We start from the raw sequence: 14,534 nt of genomic DNA on the forward strand, positions 1-14,534 counted from the left end.
GCGCATGCGCACCGGGAGGCACCCGGAAGTCGCGAGCCGGTGTGGTGGAAGGAGGCGGAATGGCGGCACGTGGTGATCGCCTCTGCCGGCCCTGCGCCGATTGACCCCGGGCTCGGTGGCTTACACCGACCACCCCCCCCCCTACCCACACCCAGGTCGCGTCGCGTCCGTGTTGGTCCAGCCGTAGCGGCGGGCCCGTCGTCGTATTCAGCGCCGTCGCCGCAGCAGCAGCAGCCATGGGTCCCGCGATCGCCGTGCTGCTGGTGCTGATGGGATGTTGCAGCAACGTCTACTCGCTGGAAATGCTGGCCAGGTGAATGTCACGACGCGTTGACCGCCGCGGTGTCGCCTCCTTCGCCGTCGTCACCACCGCCGCCGTCATTTGCAGCGTCGTTTAGAATGAGCAGAAGCAGCGGCCGGGTCGTCGTCCTCGTCAGCAGCTGTGTCACAATCGGAATGTTTATACTGGAGGAATCCGATGAGCTACAAAGCTCTTTTTCAGAGACGTTTCAGCAGGGGCGGATCAAAATGTTACGACAAACAATAAGAGAATACGATTTGAGTGGAAACTATAGGCAAGATGGACAAATCGCTTGAGAAAAAAATATACAAAATCTAAGCGATTTTGTTACCAGGTAAAGCCCAATGAGCTATTAACTTATTTTTCGGTAGCGACTGGCCACAAATGATAGCTCAACAAAGTGGCTTATCACGTGGAAAATCAGTGGCAACATAATCTAAATGCATGTTTCATTGGCATCAGTCTCTATCCACTGCTCTTGTAGTAAGCAGAGCGTCTCTTTATTGACTCAGCAGCAGTGTCATCGTCTTTCTCTATCCACTGCTCTTGTAGCAACGCGTTTTCATTTTGCCAGGTCACGTCAATATGCCAAGTGTAGTGTCGTCGTCAGTCAAGCAGCAGCAACAGAATTATCGGAAACGATGAATTCCGAAGCATTTGCAGCAGCAGCGGTGCGATCATCACCAGCATCATCATCAGCATGATCGTTATCAGCAGCATGATCATCATCAGTATCAGCAGCATGATCATCACCAGTATCAGCAGCATCATTAGCAGCATGATCATCATCAGCAGCATGATCACCAGTATCATCAGCAGCATGATCATCAGTATCAGCAGCATGATCATCATCAGTATCAGCAGCATGATCATCATCGGCAGCATCACCAGTATCAGCAGCAGCATCATCATCAGCAGCCGCATGATCGTCATCATTATTCACTGCCATTGCAGTCACGCGCATAAGCGCCCTTCACACGCGTGCATCTACTGCCGTTGCAATGAGTGAATCGACTGAAATCGCGAGTACATCACATCGTCACCATTCTCCCTCCGCTGCCGGGACGAAGCTGCTCAGCTGCGATGAAGGCATCCGACTCCTGTGCCGCATCTCCCATGCGCGTCCCGGGTTGATTTAATCAACTCTTCTCCCTCCCCCCACTCCCGTTATCAACCCTCTCAAGTTCACCTCGACAATGGCACTTGTCTCTTGCACAATAACCGGCAAGCGATAATTCCCCCCCCCCCTTACCCGATGGCTTTTACGCACCTTTGGCGAGTAACCCCCACGAACCTTCGCGTTTTTGGATAGCGACGCAAACGTGAACGAGAAGAGGGATCATCTTTGTGTCAATGCCTGGCGGCGCCGCCGCTTTCAATCTCACACGCGCGTTGATTGGCGTCGGTCAGCAAGTTCCGACGTGGATACGTGGCCAGCGACGACGGATACAATGTTTCTCGTTTACAGCGTGACCTCTGCTGCCCAACAGCTCCCATGTTTTACAAAGGTCATGCATGGCAGCAAATATGTCCAGGAGGTAAATGAACGTTATTGGCGGTACATAAAAAAAAACAAGAAACATTTTCTCAATAAATGTTTTATTTCCACGCGTTTCACAAGCCCTGGTCAGAAAATTTTGCGGGGTCGTGCGCCAAAATCAGTTCTCGTGTTGATGTGCGAAGCAGTCGTGAGACAAATGGTAATGAGCAGCTGAACGCAAAGCTTCACAGTTTGTTCGCCTTATAGCAGCACCCAGCCTCATGACGTGTTTTTTCACTCCTCGTGCCCTCGACCTGGTCAGACGGGTTCCTCAATTAATTTCCGGAATCCTTTATTGGCGGACGGTGGCATCAAAAGGTCATGACTCATGTGACACTTTCGAATGGGAAAGCAGCTGCTGAACCTTAAGGCAACTTCTGATGGAGACTCTTCAGCTCACGGGCAACAGCGACATCATCAGACTTTTATGAAGACCGGTGTGTTATGCTGCCACAGTGTATCGTCAATACGTCCAAATTCCAATGTTGCGGTCCGCAATGAGAGGGCTTCCGATAGAGACTTTGTGTAGTTGTGTTATTCCAGTGGCAATGGGGGTCGTTTGTTTGACCTACTTCACCATGCTGGTCATTGTGGATTGCTAAAGGTGGGTGGAGTGGTGGCACAGTGGTTAGCTACACTGCACTTAATTTCGGTATTTCTGAGTTTCATAGTGAGCGATATCTGAACTAGTCCTGTACATATACATTGGTTGTACAGTATTAAAATTACTCGCCCACATAATTTTGGAATTGGCCAAATTTCCCAATGTAAGACCATCCTGAAAAAAAGTATTGAGACTCAGTGAAGCGTTGTTGGATGAATAAAAGCTTACTGACAAGAATTATTCTTTTCTTAGCCATGATTGAATGTAATGCCGATGCATTTGTTTCTTTGAACTGCAGAAAATACCCAGGATGCGGCAACATTGTCACGTTTTCCCAGTTCCTCTTCATCGCTTTGGAGGGCTTCATTTTTGAGATGAAGTTTGGGAAGAAGAAGCCGGTGATTCCCATCAGGTATTTCAGGGCGAGTGGGACACGTGAGCACGGTGGGTTACGTACGGTGCGAAAGAAGTTCAACATACATACCGGAGCGCCAGATTGACTGATTTAAGGCCCTTCTTATAAAGGACACGCAGCCTTGGCGTGTAATAATCAGAGCTGTGCATTTTGTTTCAGGTTGCACCTTTAAATACATTTTTACGCACAAGCATTCATACGCTCAGCTCAATTACACGTGCTTAATCTCCGTGCCGTGTGTAACCTCCGCCACTCGTGACACTTGCAAAGTCAGTGATTTCCGGATCAAAATGAGGCGTTGAGGTGGTGCTCGTCTTCTGTTTACAGCCCTAAGCCGGTGAGGAAAATTCCACATTCCTATGGTGGTGGCAATTCTATCCATAGGACAAGCACTGTTGACTTTCCCGCTAAGTGTAATTCATGTTTATTGACCCCAGTTGGGATTATGGGCTAAGTCAATGCCCCCCCGCCACCCCCAAACAGGATTTGAACTTTTGCAGCCTTAGGATTGCGAGCCATTCGCTCTACCACTGAGCCAACCGACCGGATATATGCAACGGTGGCATATGGCTGGACCGCCGTGCTATGACCACAGTCGTTGACGTCGAGAGGGCATGAGGAGCGGCGGCATGGCCCACATATGCAGCGGAGATCAATACTCGTCGTGCTCTTGTGTCCTTGCGTGCAGGCACTACACCGTTATGGTGATAATGTTCTTTGCCGTGAGCGTGCTCAACAACTACGCCCTCAACTTCAACATCGCCATGCCGCTGCACATGATCTTCCGATCGGTATAGTGAAACCAGCTATGTCTGTTGATCATCCAAGAGAGCCTCACTTGGGGTACCGCAGTGGCGAGATGTTCGCTACCTCTCCCGGTATACGGGAGGTTTTGTGTTCAATCCCGACCTTGATTCCTACAGTGAGGGAAAAAAAGTATTTGATCCCCTGCTGATTTTATAAGTTTGCCCACTGACAAAGAAATGGTCAGTCTATAATTTTAATGGTAGGTTTATTTGAACAGTGAGAGACAGAATAACAACAAGAAAAGCCAGAAAAACGCATGTCAAAAATGTTATAAATTGATTTGCATTTTAATGAGGGAAATAAGTATTTGACCCCCTCTCAATCGGAAAGATTTCTGGCTCCCAGGTGTCTTTTATACAGGTAACGAGCTGAGATTAGGAGCATTATTAAAGGGAGTGCTCCTAATCTCAGCTTGTTACCTGTATAAAAGACACCTGTCCACAGAAGCAATCAATCAATCAGATTCCAAACTCTCCACCATGGCCAAGACCAAAGAGCTCTCCAAGGATGTCAGGGACAAGATTGTAGACCTACACAAAGCTGGAATGGGCTACAAGACCATTTCCAAGCATCTTGGTGAGAAGGTGACGGTGCGATTATTCGCAAATGGAAGAAACACAAAAGAACTGTCAATCTCCCTCAGCCTGGGGCTCCATGCAAGATCTCACCTCGTGGAGTTGCAATGATCATGAGAACGGTGAGGAATCAGCCCAGAACTAGACGGGAGGATCTTGTCAATGATCTCAAGGCAGCTGGGACCATAGTCACCAAGAAAACATTTGGTAACACACTACGCCGTGAAGGACTGAAACCCTGCAGTGCCCGCAAGGTCCCCCTGCTCAAGAAAGCACATATACATGCCGGTCTGAAGTTTGCCAATGAACATCTGAATGATTCAGAGGACAACTGGGTGAAAGTGTTGTGGTCAGATGAGACCAAAATGGAGCTCTTTGGCATCAACTAAACTCGCCGTGTTTGGAGGAGGAATGCTGCCTATGACCCCAATAACACCATCCCCACCGTCAAACATGGAAGTGGAAACATGCTTTGGGGGTGTTTTTCTGCTAAGGCGACAGGACAACTTCACCACATCAAAAGGACGATGGACGGGGCCATGTACCGTCAAATCTTGGGTGAGAACCTCCTTCCCTCAGCCAGGACATTGATAATGGGTCATGGATGGGTATTCCAGCATGACAATGACCCAAAACACATGGCCAAGGCAACAAAGGAGTGGCTCAAGAAGAAGCACATTAAGGTCCTGGAGTGGCCTAGCCAGTCTCCAGACCTTAATCCCATAGAAAATCTGTGGAGGGAACTGAAGGTTCGAGTTGCCAAACGTCAGCCTCGAAACCTTAATGACTTGGAGAAGATCTGTAAAGAGGAGTGGGACAAAATCCCTCCTGAGATGTGTGCAAACCTGGTGGCCAACTACAAGAAACGTCTGACCTCTGTGATTGCCAACAAGGGTTTTCCCACCAAGTACTAAGTCATGTTTCACAGAGGGGTCAAATACTTATTTCCCTCATTAAAATGCAAATCAATTTATAACATTTTTCACATGCGTTTTTCTGGATTTTCTTGTTATTCTGTCTCTCACTGTTCAAATAAACCTACCATTAAAATTATAGACTGATCATTTTTTTGTCAGTGGGCAAACGTACAAAATCAGCAGGGGATCAAATACTATTTTCCCTCACTGTATATATTTGGAGTTTGCGTATTTTCCCCGTGATCGCGTGGATTTTTCTTCTCAGATGCCACCACCTCCAATCCTCTGCACGATCACATCTTGCTTATTAATCCAGAACATGTGAAGACCTTATTAATTTCACACTGGGTTGCTAAACATAGTGATGTTCTGTTGTTTTAACGCTTTCTAAGGTTGGAAGCTCCGTCTATGCAGAATGGGTGGGAGGGCCATAATGACTCTTGCAAAGATGATCCAGTATAAATTAAACGTACTTATAGAGCTGTGTTGACTTTAACTGGCCTATTTGATCAAGGTGTTGCCCAAAACTTGGGAGAGCCAAAACAACGCTAAAAGGACCAACGGTATTTGAGACTTTGCAAACACGTTTTGCCGTAGCAGCTTTTTTGCCCAGAAAGCTTACCCGTTGAGCTTTCAAGTCACCCACGTGCTATCGGAAAGGTTTACATTATCCTGCGTGTATGCGTTACATTTCCTAAATTGTGTTCTTTCACCCGCACAGGGGTCACTCATTGCCAACATGGTTCTCGGAATCATTATTCTCAAGAAAAGGTAGGGCTGGTCTGAGTGCACTTGGCATTTCCCCTCGCTGCTGAAGGTTGCAGTGTCCTAGAATTGTGCCGAATATTATTCACGAGACGTCATGTTTTTTTGTACGCATCTTTGGCAGGTACACGCTGCCCAAGTACCTCTCCATTGTGCTGGTCTCGCTTGGAATTTTCATCTGCACGTTCATGTCGGCGAAGCAAGTGGTGGGTTGTTTTCTGTTAGAGTGTACGGCTCGCAAGGGGACAGTTTGCGAGTTGAAATCTGAGTCGGGGAAGGCGGGGGTTTGATTCAACCTGTCGTCTTTTTTCTTCCGGGGTCGATAAATTGGTACCGCTTAGTGGGAAGTCAGCAGCGGTTGTCTGAGTAACCTGCTCTTTACTGGACATCTGTGGAAAAAACCTTTATAGCACATCGGATTCCTCCAGTATAAATATATATTCTGATACTGGGCTCAGGGCTTGTAACAGTGCAATGATCACTGCCAACCCATTATATCGTGAATGGGAAACCACTTCAACTTTTTTTATGTTGTAATAAGCTAATTGCTATTTTTACACTTATTAGCAACAAAACACCTAAATTGGCATATGACATGTGCCCGTTCTGTATTAAATGAATGTGCAATGGTTTTTTTTTATTTTATTTTCAGGCATCGGACTACAATGCTGCTAAGGACGATGGTGTTTATGCCATCATCACCTGGCTTATTGGTACGTTTCCATATCCGATGACGATCTGTTATGAGCGTCCATATGATTTTTATCCAGCTCTGATTGTGCCCGATCTCATCCAATGTCAGAAGCTATACAGGGTTCAACCTGGTTAGTACTTGGATGGTAGACTGCCCGATAATACCGAGTGTGGTAGGCTTGGGCTTTGAGGTGGCTAGGAGATGGCAGTACTGCAGTGGATTCTGGAATCCATCTGTGCCAAGCTTTGTGTGTTTTCCCCACAAATGCGTGGTTTTCCCTCGCATGCAGCCACTCACAAATGGGATTGGCTAAATATCCCAATGCAGGAGTCTCTGGAAAAAGTTCACTCGGTGACATTTTGCTGCATAAATAATGTGTTGTTATTAAGTATTACTATTAATAATAGTAATAATAGTAAGATTATTACTATTATTAATAGTAATATTCTTACTATTAGATTACATGATAAATTTGCCACTTTTAAGAGAATAATTTAGGATGGGTATTCAGCCCATAAATAACGAGTTTTATTTAAACTATATTTGTATTTTACCAGGTAAGGCCCACTGAGCTACATAGCTCTTTATCAGAAGCGACTTGGCCACAAATGATAGCTCAACGAAGTGGCTTATCACGTGGAAATGTATAGCAGCCAAACACTCGAAATGCATGTTTATAAATGTAGAGGGAAAAACTGGAAGACCTGAAGAAAAATCCATGCGGCCACGGGGAGCATATATATATGCAAACTCCAAATATACAGATGTTAGGGTCGGGATCGAACCCACGACCTGCATACCAGGCGAGGGAGTCAACATCTCGCCAACGTGCCAACTAAAAAAACAATTTGTGCTTTTTTTTATATACGTACCTGGGCTGTGTGTTTCAGGCAAGTCCAATACGAGTTTGGAGGTTTGTTAAAGATAAATTGTTTAATGGTCACGAAGGTGCAACCACTGTCGCTGCCATGTGATGATCGCAACGGTCGCACTGCTGTGATCGTTACGAGAGAGCGCATGCCTCAAAAGTCAATTTCTCATTAACAAGAGTTTAAAACTCGTGTCGGACAGCCTGTATTTATCTATACACAGTGGATAAGCACAGGCCCTCGGGCCCAAATTGTCAAGCAGCCGGCAACATAAAAGTACAATTAAAGTTGTGACAGATAAGCGTTAAACAATATTCTTGAATTAAGCAAGGTTTCTACATCATTAGAGCTCCTTTGCCAGTACCAAAATATAATAATAGGGTTTTTCCCCTTTTTTCTGGAAACAAAACTGAAACCTTTTTACAAGGATTCATGCATGCATTAACCACAATACTGCAAACAAAAAACATACTTTGATAATATATGCATTGTCCTTGAAACTGATTGGTCCACACCAAGGGACGGCTTTCTTTTGAGCCTTCGCTCAATTGGGTCCAGATGACAATTGGTGCTTGACCAGATGACGCCTTTTGGCGTCATCTGGTCAAGCACCAATTGGGTCGAGGCTCAAAAGAAAGCCGTCTCTTGGTGTGGACCAATCAGTTTCAAGGACAATGCATATATTATCATAGTATGTTTTTTGTTTGCATTTTGACTGCAGGTATTGTGGTTAATGCAGACATGAATCCTTGTAAAAAGGTTTCAGTTTTGTTGCCAGAAAAAAGGGGAAAAACCCTATTATTATTAAGCAAGGTTATAAGGATACATATATCTGAAATGTATGTATGGTGAACTTCTTTTTGGCCTACGTCTTGTCTTAAGAAGGGCACCATGGCCGTTGTTGCACAGTTGCCAGGAGACGAACCTAACGTTGGGATTTCGTTCTGCTACTTCCACAGGAATCGGCATGTTGACGTTTGCACTCTTCATGTCCGCGAGGATGGGCATTTTTCAGGAAGAATTGTACGCTCGCTTCGGCAAGCACCCACGCGAGGCCCTGTTCTACAATGTGAGTGAAGGCCTCGCGTGTCTTGTTCACATGTGCCACTGCTACAATTTCCACGTTGTATAGGCAGCCAATAGATTACTTATTGGAAATATCCGGGAAGTACTTGGTCCCTCCATTAATCTGTCCTTTGGTCTGTACTCGGACATTTCATGTTTTGACAAAACAAACTTTTAAAACTCCTAAATCAGTCACTGCGGAACTTACCACACAACTCTCGAATGCCATTTCCCAGTTCTGCATCGCTTTTGGGCAAAATTTGGCAATTAAATACTTAAATTAAAACAGCCATTCTTACACGTGTTTGTGTGAACACACTTCTGAGTGCACTCAAATCTCTTGACAGAAGGGGAAGCCTCCCTTTATGGACTGGCTTGCTAGCTTGTTGTGATTGTTCTTCAGGTGTTTGATGGCTGGCTAGGCCCTGGATTCTAGTGGTTTGGTATGAACCTCTTAGTGGTTTTGTGTGACTGTCTCTTGAGTTCAAGGTTCACCACTGTGGGCCTTATCCCCCCCACCGTCCCCTCTCACTGGTGCTATACAGCTGCTCTATCAATAGATTTATGACAAAGTTGCCGTGATTATCGTTTCACTCCAGGGTATTTGTTAACCTTTTGTATAAATGGCTGGGGTTTTTTTAATTCTGTGATATGTTGGTTGGCAATAAAAAAATGGTATAAAAAATAAGCTGGGTAAAGGTTCAAAAGTGCCTCCTTTTATCGTGTAGACTCCCCAAGTCCAAATGCTGCGTATCCAAGCATCAGTGGTCTCATAAATGAAGGGGTGTACTATGAAGTGTGCTGTATTGGGTTTCTGTACAGTTTATTGGATGCTATGAAATTGACTCTAGGAAACTCGAGCACAGCCCCTCAAGTGAGCTATATTTGTAATATGCTTTTATTTAAAACCCACTAGGTTTGTTTGCACATAGAAACCTCTAGGCAGCTTTACTGTATGACTCAGTGTACAGGAAATTTAATCAAATAATTTTTACACCAACTGTGCTTAGTCAATTCCTGTTGCACACTACGGTTTAGCGTTTATTAAAAGCGTCCAACAGCTAAGACATAATGGATTTTGGTATTTTGTTTCTCTCCCCAGCACGCTTTGCCACTACCAGGTTTCTTGCTGCTGGCAAAGGACATTTACAACCAAGGGGTGCTCTTTAGCCAATCGGGTAAGCCCTAGCTGGCCAGGAGTTGCTCAAGGTTTTGGCAAAATGAAAACCGAACAACCACGCGAGTTGACGCGTTCTCTCTTCGCCACTTCCATGTTGTGTCTGAACATCAGCGCCAGTGGCGCTGCCTTGGCTGGACCTGGCCGTGCCGGAGATGTGGCTGATGCTGCTGGTCAACATCATCACCCAGTATCCTTTGTCATTTCGCCCCCCCCCCCCATCTTCACAGAGTGGCAGCTTGGGTCCCTTCCGGCCTCTGGTGCAGTTGCACTGCCTTCACACTGAAATAGCTACGCCACTCATTTCAACTATGTGGGTGCAATAGCTCTGTACTCCAGTAAATCGGTAGCGCTAAGCCAGGGGTCGGCAACCTGCGGCTCCGGAGTCTTTAGGGACTGCTGCTTCGTGACGTTATTTATTAAGGACCGCCGTCTCGTCTTCACGTGCATTGCGTCTTTTTGAATGCAGTTTTTTTGGGACCAAATTTGAAAAAAATGGCTGCTCTTGTTATATTGGTTGCCCCAACCTATGCTCTCAGCCTATTTATCCCCCTATAGTCCCCCCATTTGCCTTCAAGTCCACCTTTTACACGGACGTTCTGTTGCGTAAATCTGGCAGGCCCTTTAAGCACGTACGCTTTCCTTAAGCGTCCCCTTCGCAGGTACGTGTGCATCCGCGCGGTGTTCGTGCTCACCACGGAGTGCGCGTCCCTCACCGTCACGCTGGTGGTGACGCTCCGCAAGTTTATCAGCCTCATCCTGTCCATCCTCATCTTTAAGAACGCCTTCACGACGTGGCACTGGCTGGGCACCGGCGTCACCTTCCTGGGAACACTGCTCTACATCTACACGTCGACCCCCGCCAAAGCGCCAGTGCCAGAGAAGCAGAAGAAGGGGCAGTAGAGGCCGCGGTAAGGCTCACAGGTGGCAGCTCCCCCCACCCCCCTGGCCTCCCGGCCCCTCCCCGCCATGGGGGGCATTGAAAAGGATGTGAAAGTAAGAGGCCCGCCCATACTGAACATGTGAAAATGAGCTTCATAGCTCATCAGATTTTTCCAATCTAAATATATCTTCCGCTGTGGGAGGGGGGCATACATTGTGAGCAGTTCGCATTGAAGGAAAGATTACAATCCAAAAACTGAAATAGCTGTTGTAAAATTGATTGCCATTAAGGAGAAATGGCTCCACTCAATAAAAAAAAAATCGTGTACATTTAGAGTCTTTGATTTCAACCCAATTGTTTCCCTTTAACAATCTGACTGGCTTGTGAGCTGTGATATCCCATGTTGTTTTTACAGTTGCATCCTGATAAAGAGCTGTTTGGAATTTGATGCAATTAGTCATGCATACACGATTTAGATTTAAGGTATATTCAGTGCATTCGAAATTAATGTTTTCAACAATATAAAGGGTGTAAATATGTTTTACTGTGTTTACGAGTAGAATACGTGCTTTGGAAGGACATCTATTGTTTTTCAAATAACTTTTAATCAGAAAAATGGCACTTTAAGTAATTTAAAACCATTAATAAAACTATTGCTGGATGAAGGCCTCCCCACGCCGCATTGGTTATAGGGCTTCATTGATTATACTTCACCACGCTGGTCAGCATGGGTTGGTCACTGGACACCAAGGACTGTCACTTGTGCAACCATTTGAACAAAAAAGTAAATATGAATTAAATTTAAAACCAAGTTATACTTAACTGGTCTGTGTTGCAGTCCATCGTGAGTTTTAAGTCTTAATAATAAAAAAGCATTCAAGGTGCCAATCGTGCACGCTCCAGTGATGTTACCGTGGCTTCACTCATGTATTTCCTCGTACATGTGACTCATAATTGTAAATGTTTTTTTGCTCACTAATGAAGCATCAAACTCATGTCAGATAGCTGAAGGCACAGCATAGGTCCCCATTTACTAGAGCTATTTGTTTTGTTTCTATGGGTTGCATCATTATTTAAGATAGGAAAAAAATACTTGATAACGCTGCTTACTGCACAGAAAGTTTATTTTAGATTATTAAGTACAATTATACGCATTAAAGGGTTCTTGTGCACATATCTTGCGTGCGGAATAAGAATGCATAATTGGAATGTGTTAATATACTTTGCTTCCCATTAACTTTGAGTCTGTTACAATCCTTACCAACTTGCTGGTATTAACTGTCATCGGGACCGCACAATGCAACTTGAACTTCGCACAGCCAGGATCATCCAAGTGAAACTCTGTGTTCTTGGGAGATATCATTACCATCACGAGCGGCAAGGTCAAGGGTCATTGCCATACGAGGCCAAGTTCTCTCGTACACCCACAGGGTTGTGCACTTTCTGTTGCCTGCGTTTGCGGGTGTGCACTTGTGTTAGAGTGCATGAGCCCGAGGGCTTGGTCGGTACCACCTGAGGTGGCAAATTCTGTTTGTATCCACCATGGGCAGAAACCTTAGCGTGTATATAGTCTTTCACATACGCACTGACTATATGTTTGCATGTTCGGCAAATGTGTTTTCACTTTTTTTTAATTAAAACTTGATTTTTTTATTGAAACTGATTTTCACTCCCGTTTGCCAAGGTACTTTGATTGTTTTAACTGAACTTAATTACGAAAAAATCCAGAATAATATGGAAACATCCAAAGAAATTCAGAGGAATCTAAAACATCCGTTGCACCCCAGGTCCTGGCTCCCAGTGACTTGCACGTTCCCACAGTTAACATGATTTTGGAGTGACAGTGTTGCGTGCAAGTAAAGGAGCGCAAGACTTAAGTCTTCGGGGCCTGGTTTAAAGCCAAGGAACATCAATGACGATAGACCAACTACCATGCACTTCAAGGCTCTTGCGGCAAGAACAATCTCCTAAAAACACGCTTTTATTTGTACACAATGACAGACTAGCTTGTATGTATTTGTTACATCAAGTGTGACTTCAATCTGTGCCCATAAACTTTTCAAAATTGTGATATTGTGTGTCCGTCCGGGTGATTATTGTAAGGCTGTATCTCATCGCCAATTGTCAAGTCATGATGTACTTTTATACCTATGATGTGCACATACTATTGCTTGAACTGGAATGCAGTGTTTGTATGCTGAAATGTTTGGTGAAGAGGTCGTCATTTTATACTGAATCCTGCAGTCCTTGCCAGCATTGTCCAGCGATTTACATCCGATTGATTCCCAATCTCTGCCCGCGATGGCCTAACAATGGTCACTGGCTATGTGTAACTGTCTATGTGGTGCAAAGCACACGTGTAATAAAGTTCACGCGTAAGTGTGCTTCCCCCAAAAGCCTGAGAACAATGAGACTGATATAGTTAATGACCGTCAAAAAGTTCAGGGTATATTAGTCTGTATTCTAATTTATGAGTGAATAAATATCAAGTCTAATATACATTACGAATGGTATTCTTTAATAATGGACTGTACTGCTTGTGCACAAATACAAAAAAACGAAAGCCTCAAGTTGCTCAGATTCACTGTTAACCATCGCTAACAATGAAGCTTGATTATGCTGGTAAGTTAATCTTAATGACGGTGACGATGATAGGCATGCGATGAATCATCACCCCGCACGATTCCAAGAACTGTCACAATCTGACATCCCTATTCGATGCAAGTCTTTTTTCCATTCCTCAAGTGCATTAAACAGTCACATAAACACAGATATAAAGCATGTGGGAATTTAAAATAATATATTTTTACATGCACAATGCATGTATCCTGAGGGCAAGAATCTAATTGAATTAATGAAGCATCGCTACGTGCCTGATTGATAACTAATGATAGTGCTCGAAGGCCAATAAGCAAATCACCTGGAATGGGCCCGATGTCATCTCAAGTGAAGCAGGTTTATTCCTGGAGAGTGCATGGATTGGTCGGCAACATAAATAAAATAGTTGTGTTTTAGACTGCTGCAGAGCTACGTTGTGAGAAGCAGAGGTGAATGCGCCAAAATCCATTGGACTGTATTATGCTCCCACATCTGTGTGCGCTGCCTTCACCAAGGCGCACTGGCCAGTGTGGTGAAATATGGTCAAATAATTGCCATGGCACGTATGGTGTGGGGAGGCCCTCATCGAACAGTGTAATGACAAAAGGGATGTACATTGTACACAAACAGTGGCGACGACTCTACAAGTGTGTCACACCACCTATCCAGGCACTCTTTCCAGTAATAACACTACGACCATGTAAACTCTCAACAACATCCTCACTATCGTGCCAAACCATAAGTTTGCGAGATGCACCATCTCACCTGCAGACTGGATTCCACGCTTCAAATCAGCAATCAATGTGAGCGTGAGTGACGGGGGGGGGGGGACAGCGTGGGACGTGAGGGTGCGTCCACGTGATGATAAGCCACTTTGTTGAGATATCATTAGTGGGCAAGTCACTTCTGAAAAAGAGCTATGTATAGCTCAGTGGGGCCTTACCTGTTAAAGTAAAATAAAAGTTAATTTTATTGTGGAGACGCGTTGTCGCCCTCTTTAACACGGCCGGCCGGGATGGGCGGCAGCACAGGTTTGGGTGAGGGGGGCGCCTCGGGCTCGCGCGGTGCGCGCAGCGCCTCCACCACCTCGCTGGGGCGAGGCCGGGGGGCCAGCGGTCCGGCTTCTGACTCTGTCGGGCGGCGTGGTTCAAGTGGGGGAAGCGGGCAATCGAGTCAAAAAACAGGCGCGTCGAGCAGAATTAACTTGGGCTATATTTTTTTATAAAGGTTTGAAAGTGCAACCCTACAATCTTTTTTGTTCATGCCACTCCTGGCAGAAAGGCCTCGTCGAAAGAGCCCACTTTAGATGGTAACTGACACTTCC

The 14,534-nt window shown here is 45.3% G+C and overlaps 2 protein-coding genes across 4 annotated transcripts in view; one reads left to right on the top strand and one right to left on the bottom strand.

Annotated features, from left to right (window-relative positions):
- Positions 1–12,683, top strand: SLC35B4 (solute carrier family 35 member B4). 2 transcript variants are annotated; one of them, XM_076074452.1, is made up of 11 exons: positions 1–313; positions 2,744–2,857; positions 3,549–3,651; positions 5,881–5,930; positions 6,049–6,130; positions 6,577–6,637; positions 8,447–8,556; positions 9,655–9,730; positions 9,844–9,919; positions 10,392–10,572; positions 12,329–12,683. In XM_076074452.1, the coding sequence occupies exons 1-11, from the start codon at positions 237–239 to the stop codon at positions 12,440–12,442; spliced, it is 1,044 nt and encodes a 347-aa protein (XP_075930567.1). In that variant the 5' UTR covers positions 1–236; the 3' UTR covers positions 12,443–12,683. The 2 variants fall into 2 exon arrangements, with proteins under 2 accessions (XP_075930567.1, XP_032828334.1); XM_032972443.2 differs by having other exon boundaries at positions 3–313; positions 10,392–12,683.
- Positions 12,576–14,534, bottom strand: part of LRGUK (leucine rich repeats and guanylate kinase domain containing) — a 22,610-nt gene continuing 20,651 nt past the window's right edge. For both annotated transcript variants that reach the window (XM_032972441.2, XM_032972440.2), the window contains one exon: positions 12,576–14,340. In XM_032972441.2, coding sequence (XP_032828332.2) covers positions 14,180–14,340 — 161 coding nt within the window. In that variant the 3' untranslated portion in view covers positions 12,576–14,179. The remainder of the gene's footprint in view (positions 14,341–14,534) is intronic.

This window comes from Petromyzon marinus, chromosome 48 (genome assembly GCF_048934315.1).
Source record: "Petromyzon marinus isolate PM22_M1 ecotype Great Lakes invasive population chromosome 48, UKy_Petmar_22M1.pri1.0, whole genome shotgun sequence".
Taxonomy (NCBI): Eukaryota; Metazoa; Chordata; class Hyperoartia; order Petromyzontiformes; family Petromyzontidae; genus Petromyzon; species Petromyzon marinus.